Source organism: Antennarius striatus, chromosome 9 (genome assembly GCF_040054535.1).
Source record: "Antennarius striatus isolate MH-2024 chromosome 9, ASM4005453v1, whole genome shotgun sequence".
NCBI lineage: Eukaryota > Metazoa > Chordata > Actinopteri > Lophiiformes > Antennariidae > Antennarius > Antennarius striatus.
The window spans coordinates 1113230-1133826 of NC_090784.1; the positions used below are offsets into that span (position 1 = coordinate 1113230).

Below are 20597 nucleotides of genomic sequence, written 5' to 3' on the forward strand. Positions count from 1 at the left end.
TTGCTGAATTAAGAAGTGATTGACAGCTGGTTCACTGACAGAAGCTTTCCCCCCAGTATTGGTGCCATACGTCAGCTTAAGTTGATGTATAACACAACCTGCTGATGTTGGGGACAAAGACAATGAGGGTAATACCCTGAACACAGAGTATGATTATGGCCCTCGTGAAAAGTGAACAATATCCAAAGTGACAGACGGATGGTTTTACTGAGAAGATCTGTGACACTGAATAAAACACACAAACATCATGTCAGGCCCTGATCCTGATACATTAGTAAATACAAGACATATTAATATAAACTAGAGTTGTTATTAACTCCACACAGTCCAACAGTAATGAATGGCCGCTAGATCAATGCTAACATAATATGGAAAACCCCATTGATGGGCTAGCGCGTTAGCATCGGTAGTGATGAACTTTTCCATCCACACAGTCAACCCAACCAGGACATTATCACTAGTTGATATTCAGGTTCAGGTGACGACACCTGGGATGAGTCTCTAGATGTCCAAACCCTCATCCTCCGCAGACATCGGGTGGTAATTAAATGGAATAATTACCCCCCAGGTGGCTTCACTGGGAACCCGTCTTCAGTTTCTGATAACGACGACATTATTTTTGGCTACATCCAGATAAATAATTACAAAAATGCCGTCTCTTTACCTTGTCGCTGTCTTTTTCTGCATTGATATGGATTCACCCTGATGTCTACGGCTGCGTCACTTCCGCTGTCGTGGCGCGCTCCATAACTTACCATCAATTTCATTTCTCTAAGTCCCTGTTGCAAATAAAAAAGACTTGGTAATTTTTTTTATTTTTTTTTACTTATGCACTTCAAATACAGACCCGGTTCATTTTAACTTTACTGTCCCTTTAACCAAAAGTTCAGTCAAGTTCTGTGCCTGTTTCTGAAGGATGGCGCTTTTTGTAATATGTTTCTATTTACTGGGTACAGTTTGTATTTTTCAAAGAAAATGCTTAATTTTTATTAAGAGTGATTTGTATAAATTGCTTGTAGTTACAATGCATTTTCACGTGTGCCACCAGAACTGGCTCACAAGCAGAGAACACATTTCACCACAGTATATTTCCATGAGGCAAACTGTAGGGTCGTCTTTTCCTTCTACGGTGTATTAAAGATAAAGACTGCCCCATTAACCTCAACGATATTTTCTGACCAATGATACATGTAAAACATATTGTGAGCATGTTAGCATACTGAACATATATACAATATATATATCATTATTTATTTATTTTATTTTATTTTAACCACCAACTTTATAGCTGAGGCAGCAGTAAGGTAGGCATCTGGTTTCAAGTGTTATCTAACCCACTGACCAATTGGCTATTGCTTTGCAGGAGTGCCAATTAAAACACTCCGGGGTAAAAAGACGAAGTGAGTTGGCAGCCAGAGCTGCTGATGTGTTATTATTTATTAATCTAGTGTTTTGAATGATTGGTTAATCATTTGGTCTGTGGGGCCAAGAACACCTCAGACTGACACACATCAGGCTGCTGACCCAGGTTCCATTGAATGTGGTTTTAGGTAAGATTTGCAGTTTGACACAGAACACGTTAACATTTCCTCAGTGGTTTAACTAGTTAACAATAAATCAATAACTTCACCGTTTTACTGAGAAATGTTTAAGAAAAAAAAGACATGTTAAAAATAAGATCTCTCTAAATTACAACTTTGCAGAGCAGAACCTAAGATAACATCAAAGTTATATTTTTAAGACTCCCAACATATTTAGGTTGTACTGAATATAACATTAATGAATGATTTTGTTGCATGTCTCACATGTCTCACACTTTAAGGTGTTTTTTATGTAGTAGACAGCAAAGTTGTGGTTGTTCCACCCAACCCATAGATCTGTCTGCCACAGTAGTTCCCTGTGGTGATCTCAACGTTCACCTGCTTCTTGGGCTTGAATGAAGCAGAAGGGGAATGGATGTAATAAGGCTGTGATGAGCACTTGCCCCCACAGCGATGTGCTTTTCTGACGGGCAGTAAGTGGCCAAAGTGGGTCTCGTGTGAAAGAGCTGCGTGTGGATTAATGGAAAACTGAGACTCCATTGATCTGAGGTCAAGCCTGCAATGACTTAACGTCCTCATGTGAGCCCCAGCCTGAGAGAGCACTATGCCCCTTCTGACTGGCTCACTACTGATTCAGTTCGTCTAGCTGGTTATGTTATTCAGCAGCTAAACTGTATCATTAAATATAAATAATTTTCCTCAGTTGCCACCAGAAACACATGCTCACAAGTGGGCATTCTATGTAATCCTACCAACAGGCCAATGGGCTTGAATTTATTTTCATAGTTTCTCCTCTGTGTGACATGACGAGAGCCCGTTCCCTTCAGGAGCACTGCTATTTAGAGGCAGCAGTCATCTCACTGAGACGGTGTGGAGTTTCAAGTTTATTTTTATACGAGTCCAAATTGGGCAAATCTTAACACAGCGGCTAATAAAACTTTAAAAACACGACACATGTACATAAACATGAACAAAGACGAATGCATAATCCCAAGATCGGGGTTGCAGCATTTAAAAATTTAAATACCTTAAAAAATAAAGGGACACCCCCTCCCAAAACAAAACAAAACAAAAACAACTACTGAGCATGTGAAGAAAAGTAGGAATAAATGAAAATGTACCTGTTGGTTTTGTAGCTTTCTGCTATAATGGACTTCTTGATCACCTTCTCATCATACACACACACACACACACACACACACACACACACACACACACACACACACACACACACACACACACTGCAAATAGCAAATGCATTGCTATTTAACTGACAAGTGATTTCACGAGAAGAGGGCTGCTGCGTATGACGTGTCATTATAGAAATGCACACGGGCGAGATGGTTGGTTGTTTGGAAGACTTTGTTTTTTGAATTTGAATTGAATTTAAAATGTCTCAAAACATGTCGCATTGATATGACCACTCTCCTATTCTCACTCTCCAAGTTTAATGAAGAATGGGACCATAATACAATATTACCTAAACATATGCACAAAAGCACGGTAAGCATAAGGATGTTTCAGTTGATTGTAAGTCTGAGTACAGTAAAATGAGCTTCCCAATTTCTCTTGAAACTGGAAAAGTATTAGCATTATTGAGATGTTCTTCCATCCCTCCATTTTCAACTGCTTATCCGGGGTCGTGTCATGGAGGCAATAATCTGAGCAGGGAGGTCCAAACTTCCCAGACACCTCTTCCAGATCTTCTGGGGATCCCGAGGCGTTCCCAGGCCAGTCCCTCCAGCGTGTCCTAGGTCTACCTGGGGCCTCGTCCCAACACGTTCTTACTCCTGTCATTTCTAAAATGTGTGTGCAGTGTTAAACTACAGGACAAAATCAAAGGTAAACTACTTCAGACGCTGCTGAACCACAGAGGGACCCGACCTAAAGACTTGTGCATACCTGCACCTCTGAAATCGCATGCTGATGTGGACACACCATAGTGTAAACACAATACTATTACTACTTGTTTTCAATATGAAAAGATGAAATTTGATAAAATACAGCTTAGAAAACAAACAAACTCTGGATCCCTTTAACCCTCCCTTTAGGAGTGTCACAGGACTCTTGAAAGTGATCAAGAAATCAGAAATGCAGATTATTGTTGGCTGTTCTTAAACGATGGGTTATTCCCGTTGAGAGGCTTGTGTGACAACATAGGTGACACACACTTATTCACACCAATTTGTCCAAATAGTACAAAACTTATGCAAAGCAAAAGACCTTAGATCTGATCCGGTGATTAGACATTTCTGTGTAAAATGAAGTCGACTGAACTTCTTCAGCTCAGGGCTGAACTGACTGGCTATGACCTGGATAACAGAGAAGCTCACAGACTCTTAGTCATTTCATTTCTGCAGGTAAATACTTGGGTCCAAAGAAATTTAAGTGACATATTGAGACAATGCTTTTATCAAACTTGTATATTTTAATCAGTATTGTTTTAAATTCTTAAATAATGCAGTACACATAAATCTTTGGTATTATCTGCAATGGTCTCATTTTAGTGATACTTTAACCTTTGTATTCTGATGACTATGGTCCAGTTGCTTCAGATTCAATGACCCTTGACCTTACAAAGGTAAATTCATTCACCCTCCCTTCAATCCTAGTTGATATCAGATGAAATTTTTTAACCAAAAATAAATAAATCCTGAGACAAAAAAACATAATTTACTTCTTTTTTTTTCAAATGTTACACAACAAACTTTTCCCTGAATATAACATACTTATTTAAACATCCGTTTTCAAAGGGGTTGGGACGAGTCAGGCAGGCAGATATGCTGCAGAGACTATCTACTGTTGTACGTGCCATTCTAATTCAACACATCAAGTTGGCTGAAAAGAAGCAACTCCAGCCAATATTTTAGTCCTACATCTGAATAACACTCCATTGTTGGCTCGATTGCTTCTCAGACGTGTACTGTTGGAGACAGTCCGGTGTTGGGTCTTCTTTCTGAGGCCATTTTCCTGTTGGCAGAGACAACAAGGTGACATCTACACACCACAAACCTAACCGGCTGATGTAGACTCGGCAGTCGTTCATCCTCCTTTTAATCCTCTTCCATGACTTCAATGTTGAAGGCTGAGCTGCATTTTAAAACTAAAGAGACCACCTCATCTATCCATGGGTGCTGGCAGGGTTCCATTCTGGGAGATGGGCATTCTTTCACAAGTGACTTACCTTTGCTCTTTCTTGTCTTGTTTGTTTGAGTAAATCAGAAGACGTCACTGGACTCCAGTCATTCCAAGAGTGAAATCTGGCATCATATTGAAACTGCCAAAAACAATATTTATCCATTAAGATCTTGTTTGATGAGATTTTGTGTTCCTGCTTCAGCCTAATTTTGGATTACTACTTTGTGTTACTCCTCTCTCATTCTCTCTCAGTGGAACTGGGGTTACTTTGTGAGTAATTGTACTTTAACCTTGAAACTAGCTGAAGGCAGTGTATGTGACCTCCTGTCTGCACAACAAGCAATCAATTTTTTTTGTTATTTGGCATTTGAAGTTCAATTATTCAACAACCCAACAAGGAATAACAATCTGTTTTCAAGGGGCTTTTATATAAAATTGTGTACGGCCATTTCTAGTCGTCTTACACTTATACAGGAAAAGAGGAACATTTGTAAATATATTTTCTCATCTCTAGTGCATCCTCATGCATTTGCAGCTCAGAAAGTCTGATATTTTATGGAAGTAATGACTCTAGGTTGCTTTTGGGATTAGAATTATGTATTCTAACTATTTGTATAGACACGCTGTACAAATAACGGGACCATTAGTCACATGGTTACATTGGAATGTTGTGATGTTCATGTGGTGTTTCCATGTCTGTCTCAGAGAGAATATGGGACCCTAGAAATTTAATAACCACAGACATAAATTCACCCCCCAATCAACGGCACATACTTGGATAAACCAGACTGCCTCTGTGGACCACACCGGATGTCCTTCCATCTCAGTAAATGATAGTCTGACAAAATGTGTAAGTTTGTGTAGTAAAATTATTTGAAAAAGTATTTCCGACTATCTGACAATCCTGTCATGCTGCTAAACCTCATTTAATGGTGTAAAGACTGCATGAGTTGTCAGTATAGCCCAGTGAGTGGAGGTAATGATTGGTGATGTGCAGGATATGTCTAACAGTTCTTTCCTCAGTTCACACCATTGTCCAGCTTATCTTTGCCTTCATCCTTTTTTCCAATCAATATCGGATCCAACCGTCGTCAGAATAGGAACTCTACATTTTGCATAAACCCTGTAATGTCAGCGTGTTAGGAAAAAAAAGCCAGCTGGGTGCAGTCATTACTGGGCATGTATTTGACAAGAGAGTGGGTGAGATTGATTGTGCGTGGAGATTGTACAGGTTGGGATGTTGATCTCAGCCTGCTGTAATGGCTCCAGGCCATTAACCCTCCCTGTCATTTGCAATGACGGGTGCTTTGATACAAGAAAATGGTGCTGCCCACAGGGGCTGGAGCAAACTCACCATAGCTGCTGCCAGTCACCACATAGTCCCATTTCCCAGTCCACTTCCTCATCGTCACTGCGCTTCATTCTACATTAGAGGCTATTACTATTATTATTATTGTTATTATTACTACTACTATTATTATTATTATTATTATTATTACTATTATTATTATTATTATTATTACTATTACTATTATTATTATTATTATTATTATTATTATCATCATCATCAATCTATCCATCTATTTATCCATCCATCCATACATCCAAAGTCCAAGTCTATTTCCAGGATCTCCAGTTCTGTGTAACAACCCAAATTGCTCCAACAATGAGGCAGCACTGAGGCCCCGCCCACACGTTGCCGGATCTTTTTCAAAAATGCAACTTTTTTTCTTACAGTTACGCCTTCTATCCACAGGACAACACAGATGTGCGGGATAAAAACACAACTTTTCGATACACCCCAGCCAAAGTGAAGTTTTTTGTAAATGCAGGGTCTTTGTTGTCGTGTGGACGCTGTAACCAAAACTTTTTTCTATCCGGGGGGCGTCTCCCTGCGACGAAAACCGCTGTGACGTCAGTGTGTGTAACCCGTGTCTACATGTATGTGACCCGTGTCTACGCTGGTTCTGGGTCAGACCGGGATGCGCTGCCCCCTGGTGGAGAACTCTGATGGAGGTCGTCCTCCAGAAGGAACGGCGTGAATTTCCACACGTCCCGGACTTCTCTCCTGTACAAACGTGTTGATTGACGAACTTATCCGGTTACGTTTAGATGGAGATTTTTTTCGAAAACGCTGTTGTGTGGATGCAAATTTTTATCTATGAGGAGAAAAAAAGTTGAGTTTTCAAAAAGATCCGGCTAAGTGTGGACATAGCCTTACAGATACACATAACGGTGGGCTGCAGCGTTTCCCCATTGGCCTTCAACTCGACCATCATTTAAGAGTCTGGATGGGTGGCTGGAAGGGATCGAATAAAGAACAGGCTGCACCTTTGTCCAAACGGGGTAGACATGGAGGACATGGCAGTAACAGTAACATATTCACAGGCAATTTGGAACCAATCAATCCACCTGAAGTCCATTTTTGCGGAGGTCAGAAGAAACCGGAGAACCCACACAGACACGGGGAGAACGTAGAAAATCCACAGACAACTTGCTTTGAGGCAGCAGTGCTACCCACTGCACCACCGTGCTGCCATGTCTACATTTATATATTTCTGATTATTTAAAACTTGATCTCAAATACGTTTAAAAATGTCTCAAATTATTTTTCAGAACACGTATGTCCTCTCATTCAACCTCTCAATATTTTATTTCACCTCTTGGATCTGGATGATCATGATGATGACAGGATCTCAGCTAAATATTCATATTTATAATTATGGGTCTCGTAAATATTTGAAACGATCACGGCTCATGGAATAATGACCCCTATCTTCATGTGAATAAATATAACTTAAAAGCTTATCCAGCTCTAACATGATTAGGATTGCTATCACTTCATCAAGCACCTTCAAAATGGTTTAGTGGCAATATAAAGCAACTGCAGTATAGAAGCATTTCATTTAATTAGCATTACTTAAAAGATTCCTACTCTAAACAATCTGTTTTTCAGTGAAACATATTGGAATAATAAGGTTCCATCTATTTGCTTGCACATGTTACGATTACAATCACCTCTTCAACCACTACCTTGCAGATCATAGGTCAACTGAAGCCTATCCCAACTATAGGTGGACTACACCCTGGAAAAGATGCCAGCTCAATGTAGGGCCACAGGATAAGCTATAGAATTAACATTTTCAGACATCAGGGTACCATTTTGTGTTAGAAGAGAATATAACATCATATCATTGTTTGGAGAAATATAACCCATTCTCCAGGAAATCCCTTGGCTCAAACTGGACTTTCTGTACATCTCCTGTATTGGGGTACAGTAGACCACACCTGTAACTTACTTTTATTTGTGCTATTTTCTATAGTCACTGATCAGCAGTTCAGCAATAGAAAAGCAACAGTGAATCTTCATGGCAAAGTGCGACATGTTCCCCACATGTACAGTGTGAGGGGACTGCATTGATTGAGCCATTGTTTATTATACATGTCATGAATTAAGTACACTTATTATCAAGCACAGGCACCTTGCTCTAGAGGATTAAACTGTCATCTGAACAGAAAGCTGTTACATGGAAAATAAATTCACTCAAGTTAATTCACGTAATTTTAACGTGTCACTTCTTTTCTGTCCATACAGTCAGCCTTTACTGCCCCCTCTGTAAACTTGGCCCAATAGATTTCTGCACCTTTTACAGGGTGAATAGAGCAAATACAGCAGTAGTTACTATGGGATGTCAGCTACGGGGCGATAGTGTCTTAATCCACTGGGTATTGGGCTGGGGACCGGAGGGCTGCTGGTTCAAAACCCTGGTGGACCAAAACGATTGGAGTGTGAACTGGCAGTGGAGAGATGCCAGTACCCCATATTTAGGGCGCTGAGATGCCCTGCATTTAAAAAATGGTACATATTGAAATAGCTAACACAGGAATCTCACACATAGCCTCATTAAACTGTGTCTACTCCATTACTGCACGCCTGCTCCAACTATCATCTCTTTAAGAAAGAAAACATTTTGGTGTCAGTCTTCTACATGTTATGAACTAGAGTTCATGTTTGTTGCAATGTTTCATCCATTGTTCATTTAAACCACATGTGTCAAACTCAAGGCCCGGGGGCCAAATGTGGCCCTCCACATCATCTTAGGTGACCTGCAAGAGCATAAAAGTTCAGTGTCTAAAAATAAATAGGTGAAACGTCTGTTTTGACCAAAACTACATTACCCACGATGCATTAGGTTAATGTCTAAATTGTGTTTGATGTTATTTTTCTTTATTCATTGATAGTTTGATCCTCGATTGATGGAGTTCTGTGGGTTTAATAACCTGACAAATTAAAAGGACAAACATTTTATTTCTGTGCATCATTGATGTTTGTAACTTGAATAAGTCATAAATTCAGTGTTATTTAACATTAAGAAGTAGTTACATTTATGTTACATTACATTTAGTGACATTTATAAGTTACATGTGGCCCTTTGAGGACAACCATGATGCTGATGTGACCCTCATGAGTTCGACACCCATGATTTAAACTATTGATAAGTGTATTGCTCATGTAAGTTAAAACTATGTAAATTTACAGTTTTTCTATGATTTAATGACTGCACAAGGCTGGAGTGAACTGGGCTAACATCTTATCAAGGTGACATTTACATACAGCAACAGAACTAACTTAAGAACGGTAGCTTTAGAAGCTTCAGTTAATCACAGAGGAGAAACACCTACAAGCAGACGGTGAGAAATCAAACGTGTTCTGTTTTATTTCACCACACAGTTTTTATTCATCACGCCGGAGCTGCACTGATGTCAGCTCTTCTTGTGTCATGCTTCACTGGGCTGAGAACTGTTGTGCTGATATTGTGTTTTTTCTCCAAAGCCACACAAGTCAGCCCCTCAGAACTGCAGGATGTGTTTCAGGAGACCTCCTCCAATATCTTCCAGATCAACGCCAACGGTAAGAAGCCCATTCATCAATAGACATGTCTGTACCTGTGTGTGTTGATATGAAGGACTAATGTGGAGACAGAAATCTGTTCACATAATGTCACATGTATGGCCAGGGTGGGAATTCCTTAAATTCTGCCACATAGGAAATATGTGCAAACATGGAATTGTTTTCTGGGTGTTTCCACATTTGCCAGCAGTGGAGGGTACACCAAAGTAAACATGACAAAAACATGGCAAAAACCGTGAAGCAAACTAAACCATGTGCTGTTTTACACTCACTGTTGAAGACGCCATGCCCTTTTTTGCCCGTTTTCTCCTTCACGCTAACTAGAACACCAGTAAAAGGCCAAGAAAAGACACAATCAGAATAAGGAGAATTATGTCCCATTGTAGTCTTTTTTTGGGTCAGAATGTCACTAACCATGTAACTCATGAAAATTTGATTCGGGTGAAGGAAGTCTTCATGTGAACATACTGTGTATGTAAAAATGTGAGTCACTATGTGTGTTTTTGTGCAGATATGCACTTTTTCCATAAAGTAAATAATTTGAGATATTTGACCAGCTCCATCTTGGGAACACTATGTTCAAACTCATTCTTTTTTTAAATTATTTTATGTTTTTTGTACATATAGAAGTAAAACAACAAAATAAGAAAAAGAGAAAACAGGAAAACAAACAAGAACATTGACAGTAGAGAGAACAACAATACAACAATTACAATAGTCAACGCAACGACTCCCACATGTCCAGAAAGGAATAGGGTGAAGCATAGGCTTATTCAAACCTACCCCTTCTCAACTACTTAATTAAAAATCATTTAGACAAAATTAGCCATCACTGGCTGCAGGTGATCACGTGACACTACATCGATTAGCCAACTTGTGCTACATGGGATTTTGCACACTCAGTAGTCGATTTATGCCTGTCATTATGGTACATCATCTGATTGCGTTCTTAGTATTTTAATTCATAGTAACTAGGTATGATGTTAAACTGCATCCAACTGGTCCTCCAGGTTGGGGGTTGGGCGTGAGGTTAACAACCTCGAGCTGTAAAACAAAAACCTGTTACAGAAACGACGAGAGGAAGCCATTCCGGTAAATCACGGCGAAGAAGAGACGGCACATCCTTAGATGTATCTATGACCGGGCCGGGTGAAATCCAGCAGGAAGCCCGATCCCTGATGACCCTGATCTTCGGAACCAAGACCAACCCCAGAGTAAGCACCTGGAATATGCGCACAATGTTCCAGTCTGGTCGCATGGACCAGGTGCTGAAGAATATGAGGGACTATCGCCTAGACATCTATGGCGTTAGTGAAATGAGGTGAACGGGGCAGGGGCGCCTCATGGTTGACGGAGCAACTTTTCTGTACTCTGGGAAGCAAGACCACGATTCCCATGGAGTCGGCATCATCCTCTCCAGCAGTGCGGCACAAGCATTGGTTGGATGGAAGCCGGTGAATGAACGGATCATCACAGCAAGGCTCTACACCAGATATACCAAAGTAACCGTCGTGCAAGTCTATGCCCCAACCGAAGTTGCCTCAGAGGAAGTTAAAGACACCTTCTACAACCAGCTCCAGACCGTGCTTGAGGAGATCCCCAGTTATGACATCAAGATGCTGATTGGACACTTCAACGCAAAACTGGATAGCGACAGAAGGGGCCTTAATGCCACAGTTGGACCACATTGGTCTGCAAGTTCCACGAATGACAACGGGGAGAGACTGTTGATGCTAACCAGTAGCAACGGCCTCAGCATTGGTAACACCTTTTTTAAGCACAAGCAGATCCACAAAATGACCTGGGTTTCACCTGGTGGCGGGACCCGGATAGGCTGGACTACATCTGCGTCAACACAAGGTGGCGCTCGTCATTGCTAGACGTTCGCTCCCACAGAGGTGCAGATGTGGGTTCGGACCACTTCCTTGTGGTGGGTAAAATCAAGCTGAAGCTGAAGAAGGTGAAAAAGATGCAGCCCAAGAGACCTTACACAATGGACAAGCTGAAGAATAACAACATTTCAGAAAGCTTCTGTGAGGAGTTGAGTAAGAAGGTCAAGGTACCACAACACCTTGCAACCATTGAAGAGCAGTGAAGTATGTTCTCTTGTGCCATCACTGAAACTGCAGAAGCAGTTATAGGCAGAAAGAGGGGTACCAACAAAGAAAGATAGATATCAGACAACACCTGGAAGTTGACTGATGCAAGTAAGGTGGCCAAGATAAAAAGAGAACAAAAGAGGAGGCTCCGGAGCTGGAGGATGGAAGACGAAGAGTACAGGCGCTTGGACAGGGCAGTAAAGAAGAGTTGCAGGAAGGACATAAGACAGTGGCTAGAGGAGAAAGCAAGAGAGGCACAGGAAGCAGCACAGAAGAACAACACGACGACCCTATACAAGATCGTGCGGGAACTAACCAACTCCAGGAGCAGCTCTAGCGTGACAATCAGGAGCAAGGATGGCAGGACACTCCTAAGCGACAAGGAGCAAGAAGCAAGATGGGTCGAACACTTCAGGGAGGTTCTCAACCAACCAATGCCTCCCATGCTCCTCAATTTCGAGCACGATACACCAGCTCCAACTCTAAACATTACATCGGAAGAGATATCCGAGATTGAGGTTGCCAGAGCAATCAAGGGCCTAAAGAACAACAATGCACCGGGACTCGATGAGGTAGCTGCCGAGTTGTTGAAGCATGGCCAAGACGTTGTTGTGGAGAGCCTTACCTACCTGTTCAACCTGATTTGGCATGCTGAAGAGGTTCCTGCCGACTGGAGACGTGGGGTCATTGTCACGCTGCCTAAGATGGGAAACCTGGCAGACTGCAATAACTGGCAGGGCATTACACTGCTGTCAATCCCCGGCAAGGTATTCTGCAGTGTTCTGCTCCATCGCCTTAAAGACATAGTGGATAACATCTTGAGGGAAGAGCAAGCCGGCTTCAGGAAGGGAAGGTCTTGCTCTGAACAGATCCTTACTCTTCGAAACATCATAGAGCAGTGCCAAGAACTTCAGATACCACTCATGATCAACTATATTGATTTCAAGAAAGCCTTCAACAGCATCCACCGGGAATCACTGTGGCAGATCGTCCAGCTATATGGTGTATCCCTCCAGGACATCAACATCTTCAGGTCATTGTACCACAACTCTACTTGTGATGTCAAAACCAACAGTGGCACAACTGATGATTTTGACATTCTCACTGGTGTAAGACAGGGTTGCGTTTTATCACCTCTGCTCTTCACCATGGCTATTGACCTTGTGATGAGGAAGTCCATCACAGGGGCAAACATTGGTATCAAGTGGGGAGGGGGCAGACTAGCTGACCTGGACTTTGCAGACGATTTGGCTCTCCTAAGTCACACCCAGCCCGCACTCCAGGAGTTGACCAACAATCTGCATGAGTAAGGTCGGTTTACCAATAAGCCAGGAAAAGACCAAGGCCATGGCCATCGGACAGCACCAACACCTTCAACCACTCACTCTACACCAACACAACATAGAGTACATTGACAACTTCACATATCTTGGGAGTAACATCTCAAATACAGGTGTTGTGGAGAAATACGTCAACAGTAGACTTGGTAATGCTGTTGGAGTGCTCCAACGCCTCCGCAGCATCTGGTCATCAAAAGCCATCACTACGGCTACCAAGCTACACCTCTATATGTCAGTGGTCATCCCAACAGCGATTTACGCCTGTGAGACATGGATGAAGACAGCCAACATTACTAACAAGTTAGATGTCTTCCATCGGCGTTGCCTGAGATCCATCCTGAGGATCTCATGGAGAGACCACATCACCAAGGTGATGAGGAGGGCAGGGGTAGCTGCACTGTCAGACATCGTCTCTGAAAGGAGAAGGAGAATGATTGGCCACGCACTCCGACTGCCAAGAGAGAGACCGGCAAGGGTGGCTATGGACTGGATGCCAGAGGGTGGAAAGAGGAAGAGAGGGAGGCCAAAGAAGACGTGGAGACAAACTGCCAAAGAAGACCTAAGCGAGACGGGTGTCAGCTAGCATGGAGCAAGAAGGGTCGCCAGAGACCTGAGCAATTGGAGGAGACTCGTCGCCCAATGTTCCAAATAGGAACGGGTGGAACTAACTAACTAACTAACTAACTAACTAACTAACATAGTAACTATGTTGAGCAAAAAAAGAAAGTGGTCAGACGAACATGTGTAACCTGAATGTACCTGTACTGTATAACAGAACGTGATGGGAGTCAGGGTTCTGCAGGATCTGAATGTCAAGGTGAACAACTCTAGTCTGGTGCTGGTAAAAATAAAGGAACACTTCCTGAAGCTGATGGAAAACAACAGAAACAGACTTTGGTGTAAAATGACATCAGAGTAACACCTGTCAAGGTGAAGCCACGCATATCTGAACTGGTCTCTATGACAACAGCAGAGGTCACACTGATTTACAGGTAGGTCATTTCATGTCAGTTCATGCACTGTCTTAGAAAAAGGTGACTTTAATGCACAATTCATTAAATACACCAGTAAAACATATACTTATGTCTTCAATTTGAAAAATTAATATTTTTTTTTACTAAAGAAGGGTTTGGTGAGTGAGCATATGAAACCGACAGGGTTTGGTACCTCCAACAAGGGTAAATTGTTTCTTACATGATTTGTGCTGTTTGAAAATGAACCAGGTCTATGAATTTGAATGTTTTTGATTAACATAATAGTGAATTAGTGTGATCTCTATAATCAATGTTACGACCGATTCTTATGGCTCTTTTCTGCTGTATGAATAGCGATTGTATTGCACAGTATTGTAAATACGGTAAAATAAGTAAACAGTAGAAAATGTGGAGTGATTTGTGGTCCAGAAAGTGCTTTGCTTTGCTCATAACTGAAATGCTTCTTGATAGTTTGTTTTGTGTATGTTTTACATTTTATTTTATCGTCAATTATTATCCCAAAAAAATATTTTCATAAACTCCTCTAAAGTTAACCGTATCTGTTTGTATCTGTGCTTGTGAGTTCTTATTACAATTTCAGAATAACATGAATTTGGTTTTACTTAGATTCAATGATAATTTGTTTCTGTCAAACTTCATTTCAGTCTAGGATTCTGCATTCTAAGATTAGCATCTGGTTGTAGGGATAAAGTTAAGTTATAGCTAATATAGTTCACAGATCAGGTTGAAAGAGTCAGCGTGAATTATGGGTCGAGAGTTTTTCGTTTAGATTATAAATAGGTTACCTAGCCTTTGATGTTTTTTCAGGGTTTTAGATATTGCTTAGTTTGAGGTACAAGAAAGGTCATTTGATGGAACTTTGATTCAGGTTTTCAGATTTGATGAATTTAAACAACCTCTGTAAAGTATGATGGCACCATCCCACTCTGTACATGCCTCATGATTTGGAAAGAACAACAAAAAGAGCACTGTCCAAGTAAAGAAAGTTTTCCTCCTTTTAGTTTCACATGTTTTTGGAAGAAATTGAAAACTGCAGACTTTTGTCACACATATACACTCGTGTTCTTCTACTGTCCCCCAGTTGTCACACTAGAGAAGAACCTCCAGTCACTGGGAACGTCTAGAGACACAGCAGAGCTACGACAGTCTCTGTGAGTAACACACACACACACGCACGCACGCACGCACGCACACACACACACACACACACACACACACACACACACACACACACACACACACACACACACACACACACAGTACAAATTTGCCATTGCTGTACTTTGAACCTCTACTTTACTAGTGTACATATGCCATAAACACAAACATATGCTTAACTTTTTACCTTATTACCGGTAATTATTCTTGGTAGTTATACCTTCTCATTATTTTGAAAATTGTAAATCGGATTTACAGAGAAGGGAAAAAAATAAAATAATTAAAACTATTCATGTAATTACATGTAATTAGTTGTAAATGTGTTTTACTGATGTCAGATGCATACTTTTATTTAAGTAATCGTTTCAACTGGTGATTTTTTTAAAACATTGCACACATGGCATCATGACCTAAGAGTGAATTAAACAATCTAAATGCATCCTTTACATTAAGCTTGGGATTCAGTCCAGTGGTATATTGCATACATGGCATGAATGCTGCATCTGCATCAGTTCTACAGGGGCACAACTGCAGGCCGAACCCGAGCCCAGATAAAGGCAAAGGGTTGGGGGAGGAAGGGCATCCAGCATACAAAACTCTGCCAAACAAATATGAGCATTCACCTACAGAAGGGAAAAGGGATCACACACTGTGGTGACTCCTAATGGAACAAGAAGAAAGGGAGTTTACATACATCGTTGACATTAGCAATGAGGGGAAGAACTCTACTCTGACTCTCTGGTAGGTTCTCCGTCATTCAGGTTGAGGTCTATCAAGTAAACAAGGAATCAACTGGATTTGTTTAGGATTGGTGGGAGATGTTTGACGTCCAGTTTTATTTCCTTACAGCCTTGAAAGCAAACACCGAGGAGTTTTTTACATGGTGAAAACTAAAGATAAACATGGCTGTGCCATGGGCTCACTGGTATCTCCTTAAATGGCCAGTTTGTATACAGAAGAGGTGGAAAACACAGCTCTGACCTGTCTGTGTAGGTTCTCAGTTATCCAGGTCATGGTTATCGAAAGCTGTTTAAGTAGATCCACTGGACTTTAAGAAAGTTCTTGAAGACGTTTCACCTCTCATCCAAGAGGCTTCTTCAGTTCTGATGGTGGCTGGTCTTCTGTCACCTCAAGGAAGAGGGACACTCCATTCAGGATACTGATGCTCAGATCCTGGACAGGGAAGACAGATGGTTTGACAGAGGAGTGAAAGAAGCCATCCATGTCAAAGTGCTCCAGAACGACCCCTGACCCGTAACTGTGGATAAGCGGCTGAAGAGAACTCAATTGCAATTGTGAAGAAGATGAATGAATGAACCAGGGGGGTGATTAAAGGCTACAGATAGTCAATTCCTCACAACACAAATAGTTCATGGAATTATAGATAAGTACCATTTTTTTCAGCAATGAAATGGAGGTTAAGCAATTACTCATAAATGGATGAGGATGAATTCACCAAGTGAGCTGCAAGAGCCAGCTTTACGCGTTCTTAAGTTGTATTGACTGAATTTATGTATTCATTTATTGTGAATGCTCTCCTTCTTTCCTTTTTTCTTTCTTTTGAGGGTTTATTGACTGTGGTGCTATTTGAATAATGTGAGTGCATCAAGGGTTATTGTGACAGTTGGCAGTTTTGGCAAAATACAATAAAATAAAGAAATTACACAAAATTGTGCTTATAGGTTTACTTCTGCTACACATTACAGACGTGTTGTGATGGGAGGAATTGTTACGGGTCCCAGAGTATGGTACCTCATTAACAAAGTACAAATCTGTGAGACACAGATGAAATGCAGCAGCAATGAAGACACGGACCACTCACTTTGTTGTTCAGGTTACGTCTCTTATTCAAACAATTCACAATGAAACAATACATAACATTTTACCTTTGAGCTACAACTTCTACACTGTACTTGCACTAGGAGCTAGTATGACTAGCCCCTAGTGCACAGGGAAATCTTTTAGAAAATGAGGTTGTTTTCCTCCAATCTTCTGTTCAGTTTACCTACAAAAATACACTGAAGTCAACAGTTCAAGCTGAACTATCTGTTTTTCTATCCTACTTCTATCCTTTTTTTTCTTTTCGGATGTTGTTGCTGATGTTCCAACACTGATGAAAGTGAAATATGTTGTAATAACATGTATGGAAACAAGAAAAATAAACTGAAACTGAATAACCTGAAAAAGATAAACTGAATGCAGGTATAAATGTGAGATTCAACAATTGATAGCATAGCATTCACTATGTGAAAATACAGTCATGCAAAATATTACTCAATGTTTACTTGTAAGTTTTACTTAGACTATTTTGATTCTTGGCAAGCTATGACACATAGCACAAATTAAAAGTCAGAATGTCACTTCGACTTTGACAGATCTATGGGAAGATCATCCTCTTCCATTGTGGCTTCAGCTGTCACCCCTCCTCCCCCCTCTCAGCATTCACCATTTGTTGTTCAATTAGAGTCTAAACACAGAATCTACTATAAAACACTCGATTCTTAATTTCTTTCGATCGACCGTCCTCGCCTTGTCGTACACCGATTCATGGCTTTAGCTTGTAAAAATAGAATCCTTTTTTTTTTCATTGGACGAGAGGAGGTCACGACCCGAGTGCATATTTAATGATCCGGAGTGTTCGGGTCACTTCGGCTATTTCCGTCGGCGTGCGGAAATAGTGAGAGACAAAGTTTGTTTTCTCATGTTATCGCTCAGGGATTTTTACGAGTCCAAAAAAGTTGTAAGTTTTAGCCTCTTTTTCCTAAAAATAAGAACTCCGCTGTGGCTACACAGGCTAAAAACCTTGTAGCCACTCTGGAATTTACTTCGCCTATGGCGAAGTGTTTATGGAAAAAATGAACTCCTTTTTAAGACAAACACAAGAATCTTTAGTATGTTTTCATTTACACACTCTTATATAATATACGTTATACCACAGTGGTACAGACTGAAATTAAATAGGGAGGGTTTTTTTCTATTTTTTTCTAGTTGTTGGTCAAAATAAGTGTTTTAAATATAAAAAAAAAGTTTTAAAAAAATGTCTTTTTTATGAGCACTCTGTTATTTGCAGCTGATTCTGGTACAATTGAGATGGAACAGGCTGTAGTAGGGCTGGGGCTGATGCTTTACTCTATGTATGAACCAGTGATTGGATTATATGTGACTTCTTGCATCCTGAACACCAGATGAAGAAACATCAGCACGTATGGCCTCATGAGTGGTTTCAATTTGGTACAGCAAATTGCAGGCAGGTGTGCTACTTTATGGATTGTACGTTGTTAATATGGCACTTCTCAAAAACACCGTGGACTACCTGACATATTCACAGAAATAGAGTTTGAAGAAAAAACTCATGACTGTGCTTCAGGTGGTGGTAACCATATTAGAGGCAGTTGATTGGTCTGTGATTGCCTCTAACTCCCCCTGTCCCACATGGTGCCTGAAAAAGGAGTCATATGACTCAGTCATCGCTTCCAAGATTCAAATGGTACAGTTAGGCCTTAACATAGGAACCCCATTGGTTCAGAGAGGGTGTTTGTAAGTAGAACTGCTTGTGATTCATTATTTACTAAGTTTCAATCTATAATTACCATTTGAAGTCATTTAAATGTCATTCATATTCTGAAAATTAAACTACTATTGTTTAATTTCCTACTATTCTTGTAGACTTACCAGAAACAATAATAGAACATAAACACAATACATAAATAAAATAAAATACAGTCAGAGGTTGTTTCGAGTTAAATTGTTCTTTATTTTACCTCGGTTTTCAAAAAAATGCAGGAAAAAATAATCAAGTTCACTTGTTTTCACTCAACATCTGCCCTCCAAAAATATTGGACTCTTAAAATCACTCGGAAACCATTAAAATGACACGATATCATGTTACTGGACAATAAATAAGAAAAAAAAAACCATATATTAAAATATGTACTTATTGTGAGTCAAATAATTGTTTTGAATTCAGATTAATTTGTGATAAACCTTTGCTCATCATAATTAAATCCTTGGGAATGAGAAGAAAATATTCCAAGGAACTCTCCACCAGTGTTTTAATGGAATCCAACAACAGCCAGGGTCAGCTGTTGATATAGACAACCCACAGTACAGTACTGTAGCATGTAGCACAACACTAGATTGAAGGAAGAGGAGGAGGAGGGAGGAGTTATTGTTGGTCAGAATCAGAGTTGTCATCAGAGAGATGGTGACTTCTATCACTATCTTCACCAGCCTCTGCTTTATCATCTATGATAAACACTAAAATATCCAAGGTACGAAACCTGAAGCTCTGAAATGCTCGGAGACTGCTGTGGCCGTGGTGCTGGTGCTTTTGAGCTGTACGATAATTGGGACAGTGTGTATTTTGAAGTTTTGGGTAGTGGAAGCATAGGCTTTTATTTTGAAGAGAAGCAAAAACAGCATTTCCACTGCGAGTGACAAAAAAGAAGCTGATTACAGGGAAAGGGGCGGCAGTGTCTCAGTGGTAGAGCGGGTCGTCCTATGATTCAAGATCGGCGGTTCGATTCCAGCTCCCACCCCCCAAAAAAAATACCCTGAGGTGAGCTGACAGTGGGAGGCATCAGCTCACCTCAGGAGCACTGCCGAGGCGCCCTTGAGCAAGGTGCCGTCCCCCTTTACAAATCGCTCATTTGAGGTGCACCAAGAAGGAGCTGCCTGCCACTCTACCTCCCCTGCATGCCTACATGTAAGGGCGGTAGAGTGCAACAGCCTTTAGCTATCAAGCCCCCCTATTGTAGAACCGCCTCCCTCCCTCGGTTCAGACGGCAGACACCCTCTTATGATTTAAGACCAGACTTAAAACATGTCTTTTTCAAAAATTTTACAATTAAGGCGGCTTAGGCTGCTAAGTTCTTTTTCTTCTAGACCTACATTGCTGGAGACTCAACATCCAGACTCACTGAGCTCCTCACTCCTCCTTCTTCTCTCTGACCCTCTCTGTTACTCCTCCTCCTCTCCGACCTCTCTCTCCTCGTCTCCATTCACACCTTTACTAACTCAACTTCTTCCCTGGAGTCTCTGTGCTCTATGTCCTCACAGGTTTTGTCAGGTTCACCCCTCATCCGCCCATCCGCTATCGACCTGCTCCTCTAATCCCACCAGTACCCCCCCTCACCTAACCATCTGCTGCTGCCTTTCTTCCTCCTTCCACCATATAGTCATCAATGCAGCTGGATGACTATGACCAACTACATGATGGGTAACATATATAGAACACAACAACTCAGGAGTCGGTGAACACAGCCTGACTTTCCTGTCCTCAATTCAGCTCCTGCATCAAATGGTCTGACTATAACCATAAAGACACTGACTCTATCTGGACTATCTGACTCTCTCTCTGTCTCTCTGTCTCTGACCCTGTCCTGATCTTCATTTATTTCTTTCCCACCCAACTG

General features: G+C 41.0%; 1 protein-coding gene across 3 annotated transcripts in view; it reads left to right on the forward strand.

Annotated features, from left to right (window-relative positions):
• The window catches only part of tsnare1 (T-SNARE Domain Containing 1), a 157804-nt gene that overhangs the window by 41278 nt on the left and 95929 nt on the right, over positions 1-20597 (forward strand). For all 3 annotated transcript variants that reach the window (XM_068324314.1, XM_068324312.1, XM_068324313.1), the window contains exons 3-4: positions 9514-9591; positions 15107-15176. In XM_068324314.1, the coding sequence (XP_068180415.1) occupies positions 9514-9591; positions 15107-15176 (148 nt within the window). The remainder of the gene's footprint in view (positions 1-9513; positions 9592-15106; positions 15177-20597) is intronic.